The sequence below is a fragment of the Physella acuta genome, unplaced genomic scaffold, assembly GCF_028476545.2.
Source record: "Physella acuta isolate Inbredline_101_S28 unplaced genomic scaffold, ASM2847654v3 ptg001950l, whole genome shotgun sequence".
In the NCBI taxonomy this organism is placed as follows: domain Eukaryota; kingdom Metazoa; phylum Mollusca; class Gastropoda; family Physidae; genus Physella; species Physella acuta.
In genome coordinates this window covers 30,001-51,283 of record NW_026733455.1, presented here as the reverse complement: position 1 = coordinate 51,283, position 21,283 = coordinate 30,001, and the positions used below count along the sequence as shown (strand labels likewise).

The 21,283-nt window shown below is 35.0% G+C and overlaps 2 protein-coding genes across 2 annotated transcripts in view; both read left to right on the top strand.

The window, feature by feature from the left end:
• The window catches only part of LOC131931354 (vitellogenin-5-like), a 28,515-nt gene extending 13,770 nt beyond the window's left edge, over positions 1-14,745 (top strand). The window contains exons 19-46 of the mRNA XM_059288140.1: positions 129-291; positions 748-870; positions 1,138-1,391; positions 1,958-2,216; positions 2,319-2,444; positions 2,796-2,881; positions 3,069-3,207; positions 3,689-3,922; positions 4,433-4,621; positions 5,010-5,174; positions 5,521-5,682; positions 6,120-6,242; positions 6,403-6,648; positions 7,058-7,203; positions 7,466-7,669; positions 8,167-8,335; positions 8,855-9,028; positions 9,250-9,447; positions 9,905-10,090; positions 10,248-10,403; positions 10,628-10,775; positions 10,978-11,138; positions 11,301-11,437; positions 11,785-11,890; positions 12,322-12,500; positions 13,115-13,197; positions 13,730-13,860; positions 14,394-14,745. Coding sequence (XP_059144123.1) covers positions 129-291; positions 748-870; positions 1,138-1,391; positions 1,958-2,216; positions 2,319-2,444; positions 2,796-2,881; positions 3,069-3,207; positions 3,689-3,922; positions 4,433-4,621; positions 5,010-5,174; positions 5,521-5,682; positions 6,120-6,242; positions 6,403-6,648; positions 7,058-7,203; positions 7,466-7,669; positions 8,167-8,335; positions 8,855-9,028; positions 9,250-9,447; positions 9,905-10,090; positions 10,248-10,403; positions 10,628-10,775; positions 10,978-11,138; positions 11,301-11,437; positions 11,785-11,890; positions 12,322-12,500; positions 13,115-13,197; positions 13,730-13,860; positions 14,394-14,591 — 4,645 coding nt within the window. The 3' untranslated portion in view covers positions 14,592-14,745. The remainder of the gene's footprint in view (positions 1-128; positions 292-747; positions 871-1,137; positions 1,392-1,957; positions 2,217-2,318; positions 2,445-2,795; positions 2,882-3,068; positions 3,208-3,688; positions 3,923-4,432; positions 4,622-5,009; positions 5,175-5,520; positions 5,683-6,119; positions 6,243-6,402; positions 6,649-7,057; positions 7,204-7,465; positions 7,670-8,166; positions 8,336-8,854; positions 9,029-9,249; positions 9,448-9,904; positions 10,091-10,247; positions 10,404-10,627; positions 10,776-10,977; positions 11,139-11,300; positions 11,438-11,784; positions 11,891-12,321; positions 12,501-13,114; positions 13,198-13,729; positions 13,861-14,393) is intronic.
• Positions 14,746-20,009: 5,264 nt separating this feature from the next.
• LOC131931362 (uncharacterized) overlaps positions 20,010-21,283 on the top strand; it is a 5,450-nt gene continuing 4,176 nt past the window's right edge. Inside the window, exon 1 of the mRNA XM_059288149.1 lies at positions 20,010-20,133. Within this exon, the coding sequence (XP_059144132.1) occupies positions 20,061-20,133 (73 nt within the window). The 5' untranslated portion in view covers positions 20,010-20,060. The remainder of the gene's footprint in view (positions 20,134-21,283) is intronic.

Below are 21,283 nucleotides of genomic sequence, written 5' to 3'. Positions count from 1 at the left end.
TTTATCTAAGATTAATTTTTTGTTCAGGGATGTGTCTGAGATGAATCTTTGTTCTGGGATGTGTCTGAGATTTATCCATGTTACAGCCCAACCATGTTGTATGGTTAAAGAAATTTTTTTTACTCCAGGCTGACCATGGCAATGTGTGGCTCCATGGGACTGGATGCTCATTTTATTCAAAGAACAATGTCTTTCAATGGCCTGTTTAAGTTCACAATGCCCATCCACCAAAATATGTCGTATGATATGATGAATAACAAATTCAAATTAGTTGGTCATATACCCAACCCTGTAAGTAGGCCTATTTTCTTATTGCTAATTCTTTTAACTCATTCATTAGCCAACATAACTTTAAAAAAAAATTCCTTTTTTCCTAATATAATGAAACCTTATATTGCTTTGACATAACAAACCACACTATACCTGCACTATTGAACTATTGTTGCCTTGTGCTGTGTTAACATTAAGATGACAAATTATCAAGTAACTTATGGATTTTAAATCACATACATACATGGTATATGTTTTAAAATAATAAACATGATGTACCTTCAAGAGGTGCATAAACATTATTTACTCACATTCCATCCAACTGGCAAAACAAGATGTTAAAATAGATCCAAGTGATGACAACATAAGACAATTATAACATACATGTAAGACAATATATGTAAAACAAAATGTCTTGACACTTCAAGAAATAATCATTAATTGTAGTGTAAACTAATGAAAATTTCTCTCTTAAAGGATGGTCCCCTGGTTGAAGTTACCTTAGAGCCCTCTGCAGAGTCCATGACCCTGATGCCTAACACCAGTGCCTCCGCACTACACCTGGACAGAACACCCCTCAGTATGGGCCAGGTTGTTCCAGTGAGTTTGTCTATTTATAGTTTGTCTATACAGGCATAGTACTTGTATCTACATTGTTAAAGTAGAAACATCTTTTATCCTAATAATAATAACTTCCACACATTTGCATACATTCTTTTTTCTCTTTTTCCATGCATTATTTTTGTCATTCATTACCGCAATAGCATTTAGTCCGTGATATTTTCAATAAAAGATTTGCAAAATAGTAATCTTTTTTTTTTTAAAGAAAAAGCACTAATATACTAATATATAATTTATTTACTACAGATTAATAGATTTTGTGAGTTCAAGTCTGTGGGCTACAAGTTAGGCCTTATGGGTCATGTCCCATCTACCACCCCATGGGTTGATCCAATCAGACTTCTGTATGGCAGCACCCAGTTGAGTCTGTGGAGTCTACCATCACATGACACACCTGCAACAGTGACACTGATTGGTCAGATTGTTTCCTCAGACTTTAACCTTACCAGCCAGACTGAGGATGGGATATTAGAAAAGTTGGATGATGCCGAAACAAACAGGTACAATTATTTTACAGTTGAAAAATTTATTTTAGGTTTAACTTCCTACAGTTTAGATACAAGAACTTATCATAGGAGTTGGTACTTAAGTTACAACAGGACTCTACTCTAGTTATTGAAGAGGGTCTTTAATGTAGTCATGACAAGGAGTATACACTATAATCTAAACAGGGATCTGTACTCTAGCCAACTCAGACTGGGTCATCATAGGAGAGGGGGAGGGGGGGGGGCTATGCTCTAGTTATCAGAAGGCTTCTGTGCTTTAGTCATAGTCAACACAGGTGTCTGTAGTAGGATCATCAAAGGGGGGGGGGGCAAACTTAGGGGTCTCTACTCTGGTCATCACAAGGGTCTGTCATACCTCACTCAAGCCTGCATAAAAGCTGCTTCGCACTGCGCTGACCATATAATTCCTTAATGTCACAAATAAACCCCTACTTAATCTGCTCCATTGAGATCTGAGAGTACTTTCCATGTTTGTTTACAGCTCTATCACACCATTCTACCCCAGCTCATGTAACAGCATGTTGATTGTATGTTTATACATCATCTTTTTCTTCTTTTAGTGATCCCATCGATCTAAAGAAAACCTCAGTTAATATGAACCAGCTGGCCTCTAAATTTGCAAACATTTTTGGAAAACCTTTCCTTTCACAAAGACAGAGCACAGGAATAGTTTTATGTCTGGACATGAGCACAGGGGTGACACCCAGGAAGTTACAACTGGAAGTTATTTTTAGCTCTTTTATTCAGAGCCATATGAAAACAATGTACTTCAGAATGTGGGAATCATCCAAAGATGAGGCCTCTCCCCAACTTTGGCAGGTTTGTTGCTACTAGGGTTAGAGACTTATATTTAATTTTTTTCAATATTTTTCTAATTTTTTTGTTGTAAATTTACACAAGCCATTTTTGCTTTTGTTTTAGATGGTTGGTGAGTTTAGAGTTACCTACCCTTTTAAAGTACATGAGCCACAAGACATTTTCTCAGGCAGCTGGCAACAACAAGTTATGAATGAATTACAGTATCATGTGACCACCCATTCACACCAGGTAATTATCATATGATTACATATACAGACCAGGTAATTACAATATCATTTGACCACTCATTCATACCAGGTAATTATCATATGACTACACATTCAGACCAGGTAGTTAAAGTATCTTTCACACAAGGTAATCTTCTACATTGCTACATGTATAGTGAGTTCAACTAGCAGCTTCAGAGCTTCAAATAATAGCTGATATTTTCTTTTCATGATTCATCTGAAATAAATGATTATGGAGCTACATAAAATTAGTAGTGCTGTCCCCATAAAAAGTTTTTAAATAGTAAATGGATGTCTTCTCAGTATGAATGCAGCTAACTGGTTTAGTTTTCACTAATTTTTATTTGTATAGGCAGCCAATGAAATACTCAGTTCCGCTTCATTGAGTCAGATGGCCAAGTTGAATTATCCAGCAATGATCAAGGCACCCACACAGAGGTGAAAATTGTTCAACATATTTTTACTTTCATGATTCTTCAACTGCTTATTTCTTATTTTGTTTTCATACTTTTTTTTAAAGTATATAATTTAATTAAAATTTATAATGTTCCATAAAAATAAAATTTCATACAAAATATTTCTAGTTTATTATTTGTTTGTATTGCATGCCATTTGGTTTTTACAGAGTCCTCAACAACCTAATCCCTGAGCAGCTTTACAAAATGATCAAGACTTCAGCCTTCACCAGAAACCATCTAAAGGCATCAGTCATTTCTAGAAACTGGCAGCTCTACTGGGTCAAGCTGTTACCACTGCAGCACAAAGTAATGATAAAACATTCAGTCCATTTATTGCATTTTAGTTGTTAATGCTAATTTAAATAGTATTTTTTTTGGTTACATTTGCAAATTAAGTAGGGCTGAAGCTAGCTTTCTAATTCTTATGCAACAAATCCTCATGTCAAATTATAATAATTTCTTCATTAGTTTAATACTTAAAAAAACACAATTTTTAAATACTTTTCTTATATGTGACACCAGGCTTGTTTTTCAAAGTTCCTGGGTAGTTAGAAGTATGATTGGTTATAGAGTTATAACTAAATTATAGTAAGAAAGAGCTAATTTACTATGGGCGAGGCTGGTATAGGTAGGCCTAAAGAGGTGGTTATGTGTCCTGACAACCTAATATCTATTTTCTGTAGAAATGAGCAGTAAATGGCTTTTTGAAATTTTAAATGTATATTAATCCTACCTAACAGCTACACTACTAGTTACATTGTTATCTAAAAGTGTATTTCTGACCAAGGTATCTGAGGAGAAGAATCGTAAAGTTGACCAGCTACTTCTCACCCGTGATGCCCGTGTGCTGTGCTACCTGGAAGGAATGACAGGTGTGCAGGAGATGCTGACCAAAGACCTGGAAGAGGTTCTTGTAACAGGTGTGGTGGACACCTGTGAGCTGCCCATAGTCCAGTGGCTTGTTTACAATCATGTTCTGGTGGCTCATGATTTGGATGAGATTGTTCACAGATACATCATGGTACTTTTTGAGAACTTAAAACAATATGTTGAAGATAAATCTCTGAATATTTTCTCCTACCAATTTCTAACAATGAGCTCAGCTCTAGCTAAGTCAATGGAAACAAAATTAATTTAACATAACTCTATTAAGTTGTTAGTATTATTGTAATATCAGATTTTTAGTGATAAGGACTATGATGATGGTAGGACTTGAGGGTTTTAGTAAGAATTAGGGTTAGGGATAAGGTTAGCATTGAAATTAGCTAGTAATATTGGTTGATAGTTTACAAAAAGTAACCTGTTTCTTTTTTAAGAAGATTCTATTTCTTTGTTGCTTTTGGACACTGAAATAAAATTAATTACCCAATCATATACTATTTAAAAAAATGTTGAGCAACAATTTTGCTTATACATAGAATTTAAAAAATAAGTTATATATAATGAACATTGTTTTTAAAAGAAGTAGTAGTAACAGAGGTATATTTCTGAAATGTGTAATTGTTTTATCACCTAATTTCTACTTCTGAAGAATCGTGTTATGACAGACGACCCCAAAGTTGTTGAGTTGATGAAAGTCATTAATAAAAACATGGGAGCTCTTCTTACAAAAATGAAAGAAGTTATTTTCTCAAAGAAACTGGCCATGCCCTCACATAGCAACATGACTAGAAGCAACATAGGGATGGAGCAGGACTTCTTTCATCCTCTTCATTACAAGGTGTGCTTTTTAATTTGTTTTTTAGTTATGGCAGTCTTAGATTAGAAAAAAAAATTAATGAAATTAAAGCAATAAACCATGGATGAGTGGTAGAATGCATGACTTCCAACCCAAAAGTTAATGTCATGAGGTCAAGTCCATTGGATGTTTTGTGTCCAACCAGTTCAGTACCATAACTGTGACTGCCAAGGAGGTAAAAAAGCTGAACATAGTGCTCATCACATTAACCCTTTAAAATGTTGAGGTCAGAGAAAAAGATGGTCCATGAAACAGACAAAGTAGAGTTCACCTGTGTCTCTGACCTCAGCAAGTCTTCCTGTCTTTAACCCAAGGTCAGTTTAGAAGTTATTCTTGTGTTTATTTTGATTACTTTATTTTCCCTTTTCAGATCCCAACTGATTATAAGAGGTATCAGTTTGAGAAATTATTCCATTCCAACCTTGAGTTAGGACAAACTGTCAGCAGATCTAACCAAGCAGCCACCACAAACAAAAACTTTGATGAGGATATGCTACATACATCTCTCAACAATCTCACTCTTTCACAAATGGAGGTAACAATTAAAATAATTTTTAAATACCAACTACAGGTACATTTGATTTGTCACCAAGAAGTCAGAAGATCAGATCCCAACTAAAGCATATGTCCACCTCATACTTTTCACTTAAGTCAAGGAGAGAAAAAGCACTCAAATACTGACCTGCTGTAGCTATTGAAATAAATAACTACTTGTTCTATCTTTAAAGGTCCAGATCTCAAAAAGAAAGAATTGAAGACTTTTTTTTTTACATCTTTTATTTAATTTTTAGTACACTAATACAAATGCTAGTATTTTATAGAACGTTACAAATAACCGCATTTAATACATTAGATACCATTTTACTCTCCATATTTAATAGGCCATTAACAGGGTTCACCAGTGTTTAAGTAAAAAGGACACTTTGGAGCCTGGCCTTGTACAACAGGTCATCACTGATACCATCAGAAGTCTGGATATGTTTGACAGGTTGTGGAAGACAAGGCTGATTGATGACAAGGAGATTATTGATCAAATGCTGTTGGTAGGTCTTGTGCAACTTCTTTTTTGTATCTAAGTTAAATATACTGCAGGATTCACATTCACTAGATATTAATGATTATAGATAACATTGTTTTAAAAAGTGGTTATAAAAACACAAGATAAATAATATAATCAGAGTAAGGAAAATTTTAATGTAAAGGATAATTTTTCTTATAAAACACTAAAAAGATGCTTGATGATGTACAAGCTCAACTACAACTGTACATGTATTTCTTTTAAAATCCTTTATCTATTATCCTAAATAAAATTCACTTAATAGTTGTTTTTTTTACTTTGTCTTTAGATTTAGTAGTTGGTTTATTTAATTATGTTTTCAACAGTAGGATATTAAATAAACTAACTTTATACATTGGTTAGCACTTGTTGATAGTTCTAGAAGAAATAAATCTAATGCAAATACTAATTTTTGCTACTAAGGTGACAGTACAAAATGAATTCCTAAGTCACATGTTAAAAAGGTACCATAGCATGGAAATAGAGCCTGCTGTAAAAAACAGAGATGCTGAATTGCAGAATATCTCAGACAGTTTAAGCATCAAGGTGAACATCCTTTATAAACTTCACTTTATTCTCTTTCTTATATCTAGAAATACTTTTCAAAAATAATTGTGTGAATAGGTTTATGCATGGTCACTGTAACTTACTAATGTATACCTGTATAGTAAAAGTTAATTTTCACATTTTTTTTTTCTATTTCTAGATAAACAGTAACTTTTTAGGTCAGCGAGTGGCTAGCATGTACAGAGAGAAACAGATGAAAGATGGTGTCATGCCAAAACTTGAAGAGCCAGAGAGACTCATTTACCAAGAAGTTAGAAATATCTGCCATAGTTTTGCAGTTGACAGACGTGAATTTGAGACCAGACTTTCTTTTCATAGTTCTGCAGTTAAAGGAAAATGGGAAATTGCAGATCTACTAGCAAACCTGGAGACATATTTTAAAAAGGTGAATAGTTATGAAAACATGTATTGCTTTAAAATAAATTCCTTGTAAAAAATAAAATTGTAAAGAAAAAATGATTCCCCCCCCCCATTTATATCTATGGTCCTAAAGTAAATGCAACTGTGAATGTCTGTTTATCAATAACACTGGAGTATTTAACAACAAAATTAACGCAAGAATAAAAAGTTCATAAGATTCTTGGTTTCACATTATTTGTTTTCAAAGAGGAATCTTTTAACCTTTTTCCTTCTGAACTTACCAAGAATTTTACTCTTTTTCAAATTTTTATACATTGTTATATTAATAAAACTTTATAAATATGAATAGTTGAATCCAGTTTTGCTCAAATACTACCAAGAGCTGAGCTCACTTAAAATGAATTAATTTAAACTTAAATTGGTTTTGTTTCCAGCTAACTGAGCTTGAGGAAACAATGTCTAACATGGGGAGAGCACCAACACTGTATCTTGTTATGGAAATGCTAGAGGCCATTCAAGGACTGGAGCAATTCATGGAGCTAGGGCATCTAGCAGTCCTGCCTCACAGTTTCAATGAAAGGTTAGCCCAATCACTAAAAAATTTGTTTAAAACTACTTTGCTGTTACAGAATTTTTTAGATGATGTATTCTGAATATTAAAAGGTATAAAAGGAGTTGTTTTAGAAAAGAATAAATATTAAGTATTCAATTTCTTGAAGAATGACCAAAAAATGTTTAAAAATATATTTGTAATGTAACATTTTACTGATTTAATATTTGTTTCTATCCTTTTTTTTTTAAGTATATCATTTCTCAAGTGGAATTTTATATATTACTTTCAGTTACCCCTGGATTCAAACTCTCAATAAGCTTAAAAGAAATCTCCAACAAGTGAAATCAAGAATGTCTATAATTTTTGACAAGTATGTGAAAGAAGATCAAACAAGGAATCTCCCTCCATTAAACTCTGTTGCAGCGGATTTGAAATTGTGGGAACTGCACCATATCATCCACAATCAAAATGTTCTGCACAAAGAATTGCTAAGGTAATTATGTGGCAAGACTTCAGTGATACATAGTTTTAAATAATATGGACTTTTAATTAAAGCTACATGACATTTTTAGATGTAGGACTATTTATTTTTTAATGATACAGTTTAAATTAAATTAATTGCATAATCTGTAAGGACTATTTATTAAAGCTACATAACATTTAAAAACGTAGGACTAGTTATTTTTTCTACTTACCTTTGTGTTTAAAAGGGTACTTAACTTGAAGGATGCATCAACCTGTTTGTAAAAAGACCATTTTATTGTATGATATATATATAACAGCATTTTGAATTATACACAATTACCTACTTGCTTTAGTCTATGTCATGTAAAGAAATTATGTATGATCAGCTTTGTAATAGTGCTGGCTGGACTTATGTATGATTTGGAGTTATCGACCCACACTTTATACTTTACAATCTCACCTACCTCCGCAGCCCCCACACACTTCCATAGTAAATTTATTCCATTGGTTTTGTTTGTGCTCAAGGTACTTGCAAGCCAGGAATTGGTCTCCCAGTTTGTGGCATACATTGATACAGAGAGCTATAGACAAGGCCCAAGTTCTGCAAACATCTATGATACATCTCCACCCTGACATTATGGCTGAACTAACAGAGGACTATAGCAAAGTTACTGTAGTCATGGTGTTTAGCCAGGTAAATGGTGTTTTATTTTGTTCCAGACAAATAGCCTTTCTTTAAAGCTACAATTACTTAAGTACATGCACTTTTGGAGAAACAAACATAGTCATAAATCAGGATCATGTTAAGAAGAGTTTGTTTTGCTGTGGCAATGACAGATAAATGATGTCCATCTTACTTTGAAATCTGTTTTGAATGTCCAGTAATCGTCAAAGCTAGGTAGACCATTGATGTTCTTCACACTTGTGATTCTGGATTAATGTGTGCTGTGTCACTCAAAACATAGACATCAATTGCTCATATTTACTTCATATTTGTTATGTGCCTTAATGTGGTTAACATAAAAGTAAAGAAGTTCTAATAATCCATAGGGTTGGTGAAGTTAATCGAATTTCTGTTGTTTTATCTCTTTACTTGAACTCAGCTTATAAAGAATTGTGTGGTCAGCCCTCTGCCCACCCACCTCTATTTTGGTTCATGTTGTGATTTTACTTAATGTTGTTTACGTTCACAACCACACATTTCTAATTCCAGGCAATAAAAGACCAGAGAAAATTATGTGAAATTGTTCTTCAAGCATGTCAAGATATGCAGGACAGACCAGATAAACAAGAAGGATTGTTGGAGCAAACAGCCATTTTACTGGAGACACTTGATAAGGTTGAACATTCACTGGAACAGAGATTACACTTGGGTGTATTGTCTGAGGTTAGCAATATTTTAGACTTAAGAAACCTTTTAGTTTTCACTTACATTAAAACTTGCATTAAAATTATTGTATTCTTAAAATCTATTTTTGAAAATCAATGCAGTTAATATATATCATAACCTATACATTGCAACTTAAATCTTCAATTAGTGGTTGTTATAGTTTATCCTAATTTGATTAAAACAAATAATGTTATTATAAGTCATTTTCTATTAACCAGACTAAGATAGAGGAATCTGAAGTTGGTGTGGATGACTCATACAGTGGTGAAATGCTGGATGAAAAACTCAGTTATCCACCTGTCCAAACCATATCCCAGCAAGATACCTCCACACATTTGTTGCCAGTTGGCATAAATGGTTTACTAAACATTAGCTGGGGACAACCTGACAACATGAAGAATAATTTCCACATACAGGTAACCATGCATGCACATCTGGTAAAGCTAAAAGCTAGGAGTTAAGTTTATTTTTATTTTTATAAAAGCTCCAATTTTAAAATAAACAACTTTATAGCTCTAAAAAAGAAAATAAACATAAAATATCTTAAGTTATTAAAGTGTTTGTTGGTCAAGAATTCTTTTAAATACAACTTAGCAGTCAGAGTTTTTACTATTTTAATGAAAGAAGTATTATTTTTTTTTTTTTTTTTTTTAAATTAATTTTTGAGTTGACCGTAAAGTAGATTTATTTGTACATCTTGAGATGTGGAATGTTTAAAAAAAAATTGCAGCATTAATAATGGTTCAAAATTGAGTTTGAAGATTTGACCTAAATGTTCATGAACAGACACTGAATCTGTAAAAAGATAAAAGGTGAGAAGATAATTAAAAAAAACCCACAATTAATAACTTATGAAATTTCTCAACTGACCAGCTTTTGGCAACCAGAAGTGTTGAGCAGCTAACCTACCTGTACCAACAGATGAACTCAGTGGTCAGAAGTACAGACATGGGAAATGCCATTGATTCTCTGTTAGCTGATGAGTTATGGAAGTCCAGCAGTATCAGAACAATGCTAAACTCTTACAACCATTTACATTTTGTGGCTCAATATGATAAGGTCAGTAGTAAATAAAATAAACCAGTCTTTGGAAATTATTAGGGAAAGACTAAAAATAACTTTCTTTCTTCTAACATTGGTATCTCTAATTAGCATACCATTTAAGTAAATTGACCTAATTATTACATTTATTATGAAACCTTTGTTTAACTTACAGAAATCCTTGCCTCATTGGTTGATTAAGCTGGGATGTCAAACACAAGAACTTATGAAGAATACGTGGTGGAATGGATACAGCCGTCATCCACCTCTTGCATCTATGACCAGCAGACAGACTGAGCTTGTCTTAGATATTTCTGAACTCAACCAGAAGGCAAGTTGGGTTACTAGTACAATGCTATTGTAGTGTTAAAATTGTTTTATGTAAAGGAAAAAAACTAAACGTATAATTACCATAGGGAAATATTATTTAGAAAAAATAAGAATACAAATAAAAAATATTTTTAAAGAAAGAAGTGTTTTTTAAAATTTACTTTATGTTCGTTCAATTGCTTTTGAGATTTTTATTTACTTTTGAGATCTTTAATATTTTAACAGTGGGACATGTATCTTATGAATGAACGGGAAACCAATAAGTTCCTCAACATCCCTCTGCCAGATATTTTTAAAGGATTAAAGCCAAACCAGAATACAAAACCAGTGTTGAATCAAATGGTTTCTTATTTAACTGAAGATTTCCTACCTGGTAAGTTAATTAATTTCACTACAAATTTTTCTTCATAAGTTAATATTATTTATTACCTCTGATTGTGTTAATGTATTGCATTATGAAATTTTTTAAAAAGTTAAACAAATTAGACTTATTTGCATCTTTTCAAAACATGGCTTTTAAGATTTTTAAGACAGTGGAAACACATTTCTATGTTTAAATACTTCTAAAATTTCAGCCAGATGTATTATCACTAAACAAATGGTGAGGACATTTGATAAAGTCACATATCCCATACCTTCCAAGTTAAAAAAGTGCAACTTAGTGCTAGCTATGGACTGTGTGGGCAGGGTGTTTGCCATCACCATGGAGACTGCTAACTCTTCCAGTCAAAACAAAGTGAGTTATCTTTATTAAGATTTTTAAAATGTTTATTAAAAAACACTATAATAAAAATGTTTTTTAATGTGTTATTTCTCTGTAAAAAAAAAATCTTGTTAATTTTGTTCCAAAATTTCTGTTTAAAAAAAAAAATTAAAATGTTGATGCTATTTTACTCAGGTAATCAACATTCTGACAGAGGACAAGATGATTGAAGTTGATGCAGGTGACTTGGATGTTGGTGTCAAGGTGGATGGTGAAGTGTTGAATTTAAGAGATTATCAACCCATCACTTATCAGGTGGCTGAGTACAACATGTGAGTAAAAAATTGTTTTGTACTTAATATTTCCATCTTATTCTTTTTGACTAACAGTTTTTTGTATACTTTTAAAAATGATTAAAACAGTTAACTTTGGCAGTATGTGTAGTAAATAAAAGATTTTAAAGATTCAGTAAATACTAGTTGCAGCATATAGGCCTACAGAGAAATAAATTAGACTCCTTACGTGTTCTTTTTTATTTTTCGTTACCTAAATCCACTTTTTATGTTAATTATGCTGGTCCCACCCTTCCCTGAAAAATAATTTGATCCTCTCATAGTTTCCTGCCTTAGTGTAAGAAAGATCAACAGATAATGAATACTCACACTCCTCTCATTTTCAGCAATAGAACAGTTCTGATGATTGAGAAAATGGGATTGAAAATAAAAGTTGACTTACCGATGATTGGAGTTGGACTGGTCGTGGACACAAACCATGTCAAAATATCTGTGAGTTTTGGAAAAAAGATTGATTTTTTTAATGTCAAAATATCCAGAGCTTTTTCTAGGCTGTGGTTTTCATTTGTGTTAAAAATAATTTTTTTTATATATTGAAATTCTTTTTATTTTTCTCAAATATTTATGATTTTTCTCTGAGTCCATAATTTTTTCTCATAGTACTTAAGATCAACATAATTTAAAATAAATATCTATTAACATCACATAACCCAATTAAACAGAATAATTTTTTCAATTATGAAAAGTACTAATTTGATAAGCTTGAAATAACTCTTATTGTCAATCGTGCCAAATTCATACCACATTTTATATACCTAGTATTAATTAACGATTTTTGTTTTGTTCATTGTTTACTAAAGAATGGATAATGAAGAAAAAACAATAATGAAAGTCTATGACACAAAACAAATCTTTTGATCTAGATCTCAGCATTCTTCAAAGAGCAAATGTGTGGACTGTGTGGGAACTTTGACACTCAGATGTCCTTGGAGTATGAGGGACCTGGCCATGAGCTTTATCCCACAGCCAAATCATTTGTGCCTTCTTATGTTCTGCCTGACGCCAACTGCCCAGCCCCGCCCTCTGACTACAGCCCCCAAGTGTAAGCTCTTAATGCTAGATTATTATTACAAAAGATCAAGTTAACCCTTTTGGGCCCTGTAAGTTCTCTACACAAGACATACGTTTTGCTTTTAGGAGAGGTTTTAAAGCTAGATTATTATATCAAAAAGTAAAGTTAACCCTTTTGGACCATACACAAGACATAAGTTTTGTTTTTATAAAAGGTTTTAATGCTCGATTATTATAACAAAAAGTAAAGTTAACCCTTTTGGACCCTTTAAGTTCTCTACACAAGAAGTAAGTTTTGTTTTGAAGAGAGGTAAGTTAACCCTTTTGGACCTGGTGGCCAATAGATAAAGTTCACCTGTTTTGGGATTTTCCAATAGGAAGGGATGGTCTAGTCTGCTAAGCCTGGCTACTTTTTATTTCCACCAATATGAGTAAGGTACCATAAGGACAGAGTAATCTAGCAATCAAATCTGTGAACTGAACTTGAGACTTGCAGGTTAGCAGTAGTGTCCTCTATTACTTGACCATGCTATCCCACAGATTAATACTAAAGATGAGGGTTTAACTTTTTGCTTGCTATTCTGACAGTGTAATAGTAGTTCTGAAGTTGTTTTTTACGGGTTCTTTTGTTTTATTTTTTTATAGACAGATTCACAAATCCAACAAGCACACCATAGTAGACGATAATAAAGAGCCTCCAAAGATGGGCAATGCTGAAACTACATTAAGTAAGAAATTATAAAATACTGGATCATTTATTCATTTAGTTTTCTTGACTACACTTTGCAAAGAAAATTAAGTAGGTATCTTTTTTTCAATTGACCAGATGGTACATTAGAGTGATTAGAGTTAACCTGTTTCACTGACCAAGTGATCAGCTGAATATCCAGCTGGTTTTATTTGACCAGAATTAATTCAGGTGTCTAGTAGAGTTGGGGAATCCTTATAGTAGTAGGACTGTGTAAATCCAGCACAGTGTGTCGTGAGTTCCTTTAGTTCAAGAATTCTTACCATCCATACACCAGCATCTTTAACACTGTGATCCCCTCAATCTTGTCTCTTTTATTTATTTCTTCCATTCACTTGTTCAAAATAATAAGGAAAACTAAGCTGATGCTAGTAGAACTATTTAAATGTATTGTCTTTCTCAATTTGTTACCTACATTTGATTTTAAAATGGGTTTTTGATCTCTTTTCTCAAATTTTAAAAATATTTCTTTGAAACTTCACCTAACTGTTTATTACCTATTGTTTTTACAGATGAGTGTAAATCAACTTATTTAAACCTTGTGAAAAACAGGAAATCATCAAAGCAGACGTGTTTTTCTGAAAAACCAGTTTTGAGATGTTCTGGAAAATGTTCAAAGACTAGAAAACTAATTCCACAGCAGGTATGACATTGCTGAGTTTTTAAAAATTTAAAACAAATTGAGCTATTTTAGTTGAAGTGAGCTAATTATTATTAAAAAAACCCATTAAATAAGCTGCTATTGTAAACTTTGTATTAAATTTTTTCCTCAATGTACAAATTCAGTGAGGAAAAACAAAAGCCAAGTTTAAGTTTGGGTTTGAAATATCATAAGTGATACTAACTATTTATATAGCTATTTGTAGAGGTCATGCTGATTTTCTGTATTTTTTTGCTATCTTAGAATTTTTCTTTTGTACTTTTTCTTTTAAGGATTGTGATAATTTGTTTTTTAACCTGTTCTCACTTTCCGAGATAGTGTTCCTCTGTCTACCTTCCAATGACCCTAACATAAAACATTACAAAACCTTTTTTCACTTTCCCAGATAGTGTTCATCTGTCTACCTTCCAATGACCCTAACATAAAACATTCTCTCTTTCTCAGATAGTGTTCCTCTGTCTACCTTCCAATGACCCTAACATAAAACATTACAAAATCTGTTCTCTCTTTCTCAGATAGTGTTCCTCTGTCTACCTTCCAATGACCCTAACATAAAACATTACAAGATGGAAGCTGCTCATGGAGTTTTTAACCTACCAAGGAAGGTAACTCCTGCTGACAAGATAGTGAGATATAACTGGGTGCCTGAGGTCTGCAGTCCTGACCTCCCCCTGTCTGTTGTCTACAATGGTACAGCCAAGTACTTCAAGTAACATGAGCACAGACAATGTATGTTTTAAAGGCTCTGAGCACACACATCTATATAATTTATTTGGTGATGACATTTTAAAACTAGATTTTTTGTGTGTAAATATACTAAGATTATTTATTTTAAAAATACTCTTTAAATATCACATTTTCTTATTACAACACATGTATAATACAGAATTTTATAAGAAACATGACTGTACCATAATTTATTGATCAGTATTTTTGTAAATTGCTTTCCTCTGTTTTTGGACCTTTTATAAATCGCTTTTTTTAAAATATCATTTGATTTTAACTCCTTAAGCAAGTTATGTTTGGACCTTTTATAAATCGCTTTTTAAAAAAATATCATTTGATTTTAACTCCTTAAGCAAGTTATGTCCCTTTGTCTCCTTTGCCAAAATGACCCAAACTAAAAAATATTTTCGGGATCTCTAAAAGTTGCACTTTATTCAAGAGCTAAATTGTTATAAACTGTCCATTTGGTTGAGTCGTAAGCAGTGTTACAATAAATTGCTGAATGGACTAATTGACTGACTATTTATTAAAAAAGTTTCATATTATTAATCCAACTTTTAAAATATGTTGTTTCTAGTATTTAAAAAATAATCTTTGTATTTTACCGTATTGAATAATTTTAAATGAACTAAAATGACAAACTTTTATTTTATGTAGATATATATTCTTGTAATGTATTAAAATTGTATGTATCCTTGCAAGCCAAATGTTCAACACATATCAAGTTTTACCCTCTGTTTGTAAACAGTTTTAATATACCAAATTGATTTTTTGTATTCTTTTCTTAGAATGCAGATAACTGTCTAAAATAAATAACACTATTGCAACCGTATCTTGGTGGCTTTTCTTACAGTTGTGTCAAAGTTTCTGATATTTCTCTAGGATATTGTCCTCTGTGTTGTGTTAGTATTGCTGGTTTGACAGAACTGCTACAGTAACATCACTTGGGACTGAATGGCTGTTTAAAACTGAGGAAATACAAACTTAATTGCATCAGCAGCATACTTTGAGGGCAGCTACAATTACCTTGGACTACTGGTGAGACACTTAAGGACAGCCACAATGACCTAACTGAGAACAGCCACAGTGACCTGCCTGTGGACAGCCACAATCAACTGCCTGTGGACAGCCACAGTGACCTGCCTGTGGACAGCCACAATGAACTGCCTGTGGACAGCCACAATGACCTAACTGAGAACAGCCACAGTGACCTGCCTGTGGACAGCCACAATGAACTGCCTGTGGACAGCCACAATCAACTGCCTGTGGACAGCCACAGTGACCTGCCTGTGGACAGCCACAATGAACTGCCTGTGGACAGCCACAATGACCTAACTGAGAACAGCCACAGTGACCTGCCTGTGGACAGCCACAATGAACTGCCTGTGGACAGCCACAGTGACCTGACTGTGGACAGCCACAATGAACTGCCTGTGGACAGCCACAATCAACTGCCTGTGGACAGCCACAATGAACTGCCTGTGGACAGCCACAATGACCTAACTGAGAACAGCCACAGTGACCTGCCTGTGGACAGCCACAATGAACTGCCTGTGGACAGCCACAATCAACTGCCTGTGGACAGCCACAGTGACCTGACTGTGGACAGCCACAGTGACCTGCCTGTGGACAGCCACAGTGACCTGCCTGTGGACAGCCACAATGACATACTTGCTTACACTATAAGACAATCTTTAAGAACACCTGAGCTACATTTCTTCGTTGAAGACAGTAAGGAAAACCTAATGAGAACATAGTTACAGTAACTACATTGATGAGTAACGGTGACGCCTATAGGAAGTATAAACGGCTGGGCGTAGTGCTGACCACAGTATCCCTTCATGTGCCGAGGTAACTTGAACATGTCAACTTTACTTTACCAACTCCATGGACCGTCAGGCTAGAAAAGGTATTCATATTTACAAGGGGAGGTAGTGACCTGTTACTAAGCTCTTTCTGTTGATACGAATACGATTTGAGACAGCAGTTTTAATATTATGTGGTTATGACCAGTGTTTCTTCCAGACTTTTTATTCCGGGGACACTTGAAATTTTCGGGGGGGGGGGGGGCGGACGCTCTAAAAAGTATATATTTTCTACATTTCGTTCGGGGGGGGGGGGGGGGGGCGGTAGACTTTCTTCGAAGAGATGCCTGGAAGAAATTCTGGGTATGACCTGGACCGATAGGTCTGGTATATAGATAGTGAATATCTTTTAAGACAATTAGGTATACATGTAGGCTAATGCCGTTACTGTTGTAGTGCTGTACAGTTTTGTTTAATTTTTCACTCGTAAATTCAGTTTCTCCCGAAACTTCTTACACTGCTAAAGCAAACAAATTCCTACTTGAACTGTTTTCTTGCTGTCAGCGATCTGTTGCTCTAATCCCTTCAAACAATACCAGCCGTCAGAGGGCGTTGTTGGGGATGGATCAAAGCGAGGCTATGTAAATCGTTGGAGATTGTGATTTTTAGGACAACAACATGCTTGATGCAGCAACATATTGTAGGCTGACATTGATCTTTATGGGATAGCCAAGACCGCCCACTGCTTCTCAAACAGATCATATACTACCTTCTTTCTGTCTGTGTATCGGAAGGCGAGGCCTAATCGGTAGAGCGCTAGACTGCTAACCCGAAATTCGCGAGTTCGAATCCGGGTCCAAGTCAATAGAATGTCCCTGAGTCCAGCCAGCTCTGATGGGTACCCAACTCATGTTATGGAAAGTAAAGGCGGTTGGGTAATGTGCTGACCTTCCCTTCATATACCGTGGTCAAGAAACATATGAACTCTACTTCATCTGCCCAATGGATAGCTAGGTTCTAAAGAGGATTATTTATTTTAACTTTATATTTGTGTTTATCTAGTGTAAGATATACATAAAATATATCTGTGTATAGGATTCGTTTTTCTCGTATTCGATAGTTCCGGTGACGTATAGATTCTGGTCAGTGCTTGGGCTAAATAAAAGTTTAAGATGTTAATGTCGTTTTGGCGTCCAGTGATCTCTAACACCCCCCCCCCCCCATCTCCCAGCCCACATCCACAAATCTGGATGGTAGGTCAATACATCAAATTAAAAAAATATATATTACTAAAAAGGGTAACTGCAGTGAGGTGCAAATAGTAATAAACACAGTAGTGTTAGTATCCACACAAAGGACAATTACAAGTACAATGAACGTTTCGACCCAAGGTCCTCGTTAGCACACAACAGTGTGGTTACAAGCTGGACAACAGTCACACAATTTAGGACTTAGCTCGACAATGAAAACACGTCGTACTCAAATAAAAATGACGTTTCAATCAGTGGCGTAGCTACCGTAAAGCTAGCGTAAGCAAGGCATAGGGGCCCAAGGCAAATAGGGGCCCTTTTCGAAAGTTTGAAGGGGGGGGGGTGCAAATCGAAAGTTATTCCCCGGTCGCCGGGAACGGTCGCTACGCCTCTGAGGGGCCCACTAACACTTTTTGCATAGGGGCCCAAAAATCCTAGCTACGCCACTGGTTTCAATACAAATTCTGCCACATAAACCCTACAGTTATAAAAACTGACAAATCATCAACACTGTGGAGTTTCTCTATAATTTTAGAACACATTCAACTGAAAAAAAAAGTTCGAAGTAGCCTCCTTGTTGTTTTTTTAAACCCATTATCCTGCAATCAATATGGTCGTCTGTAGCCAAAAGCTGACTTTACATGACGTCAGCTTTTCATCAAAGAAAAACGAAATATTTTTTTTTTTATAATGCGGATTAAGAATTGTTACTGGTAAGTCAAATTGACATGCGGTTTTACAGTGTAAGCCTAAAACACCCACACGCAGTGATAAACCTGAATGCATTCTGCACAGTTGAATTAATACAAGTTTAATCTTTAACAACTAAAAATTATGGTTGTTTTTTTAGACTAATTAGACCTATATCTTTTAAGAAATCCTAGCTATTGGATTAAAAAATAAAAGCTGCGAAATCCAGCTTGATAAGGATAAAGAGACCAATATTCTATTATAAAATCTCAATTTAGTTTCAGCTAGACTGCACTTGTGTTGCATTGAAAATTACGTAAGCCTCACGGTACGAATGTCCCACCAGAGTTTCTTCCAGGCATCTCTTCGGGGGGGGGGGGGCTTAGCCCCCCCGAAAAAAGTCTACCGCCCCCCCCCGAACGAAATGGAATTTATATAGGAAATATATACATTTAACAATGTCCGCCCCCCCCCCCCCGAAAAAAGTCTATCGCCCCCCCCCCCCCCGAAAATTTCAAGTGGCCACCCCCCCCCCCCTGGAAGAAACACTGTGTCCCACTTTACGAACACCCTGCCATCATATGTGCTGTGTAACGAACACACGCTCGTATAAAAAGCACATACCTGGGTCTAAGAAAAACGATTCTGTCGGCATCTTTTCATAAGCTTAACCTACATTAACCTCATGACCTGAGTAGATGATTGTCCCTCCGCGACCAGCTTGTAGAAGAAAGTAGAAGAGGCAAAGGTCGTTGAGCTCACGTGGGCGAAGATAAGGAGAGCTGCCCAAACACCGAATCCGGCGGAAAGATATGAATGTAGCCGTTTGCTCCCCAGGGGCCACAAAAGAATACGTCAAATAAGTCAACATTAAGAATAAACTATGAGATATTTCCTCTATCTTTAAACATTTTTTCTTAGAGGAACACTCTTTCAAACATTGATATACACGTAGCTATGGCGAGTCGAATTACAAATCTAAAAAAATATGGCGTCCGAATCAGGTCACTGTTTACATTTTTGTCAATACATTCTGTGCGTACGTCACAAACATCACTGTAAGACGGAGTTGAACGTCAAAGAAGAAGCGATGCAGATTATTTTAAAGATACTAATCCAATGATCGATATCTTCTTTTTTTTTTCTTTCAGGACAAAATTTTGTTATATTGCTTGATTACTAGCTACTCCTTTGTATCAGACACGCCTTTTTAATCCTCATTCGGAATTTATTAGGTTGACCTTTAAATAAAAAAAAAAACAACAACTCACCAATAAAGAAAAACAATATTTATAAAACGTTTAATGCAGTAGGCCTATATTAAAAAAAAAACTCAACGCACTGACATTAAAAAATAACAATAGAAATAAATACATTCTGTCCAGTATCCATTTCAAATAAACGACAAAACAACGCAGCTTCAGAATATATTAGTAAAAACAAAATCGAAGATGAAATTTTAATCCGTGAAGACCAAGCCTTTCATACTGAGGAGTTAATCGATGAAACTGATCCCCCCTGTATAAACTCTATCACTTTTACACGCTGATGAATTGCACCAGATTTCAGGGATTAAATTCTTTTGACCATCTATATAAGCTTTAGCGAAAAACGCAACCCGATTTGCGAGCCCTTAAACATTGCTTTCAAACCAGAAATTTTCTCGCTAGCGATTAAAAACCTATAGAGTGTATTTTGAAAAGAAAAAGAAATGACGCTGTTTGGTGTGCTGGTCCTTGCGACTGTGGTTGCGGTGGCCAATGGTGCCGTGTCTATTGCCCAAGGTGAGACCTCATCGTTTTGGTTCAGTGTATTTAGCTTTAAACGGGTTCGCGATAAGGGTTGGGTTGTGCCCAGCTCCAGTTTTAGGCTGTTATGCTTTGAGCCACGCGTTCTTACTTAGGGTTTCTTTAAGGCATTTTTTTTCTCCGATGAAAGGGGGAGGGGGCGGACAATAGTTAAAGTATTTATATAAATTATATAAATTATACATGTTTTTTATTTCGTCTGGAGGGAAGGCATTGGTGGGTTCGGGGTGGGGAGGGTAGAGGGTGGTCAGTGCCAGAACAATGGGAGACCTCATAAAGAAACGCTGCCAGTCATCATCGTATGAAAAACATAAATTTTAGTTGCTTCAAAGCACATGGCTGAGAAGGAAAGTGTTATATATGGATGAAATTGTCGAAACAAGTTTTTAAGGACATTTTTGTTTTTAAAATGATAGCAAGAACGTACTAAAGAATGGTTGGTGAGTAAGGGAATCCATTGTGTTTATGCTGTACTTTAACAATACTGCCTTAAATTATTAAAAAGAAATACTTTTGCGGATACTCCGCAGTTCATTTGCCGATATAGATGGGTTTTTTTTTTTTACACCTTATCGCCATTTGTGAAGGGAAAATAGTCGGGTTTAAATAAGAGAGACGAAAAAAAAAATTGCAAGTTTTTTTTTTTTAGTTTAACTTCAATACGTCAATTACCGTGCCATGTTGTTATGTAGGCAAGATATCTATAACGCTGGGAAGTAACTACTAGCTACCAGCAGATCGCTGGACTCTGTCCAAACTAAGTGCTTGCGAATGGTTAAAAGCATACCTTCTCAAATGATAGACTACAAGGCAAAAAGGAAAATGGAAGTGGTTTCAGAAATGATTGAAAAAAGAAGATGGCGCTAGACGGGACACGTCTTAAGAATAAATCCATAAGACATCGCAGGAGTGTTGCTAAACTGGACACCTCAAGGAAAAAGAAAGCAGGGAAGGCCAAGGGAGACATGGAGGTGCACGGTGGGGCTGTCAGAGGTAGGACTGTTTTGGGGACTGCCAGGAATATTTCCGGAGACTGACTGGTGAGAGCTTTCTGTAGCGGATCCATGTGTTATGAGCAAAAAAAAATTAAAAAAGAAAACATTATGAAGAGATCTATAAAGGACAA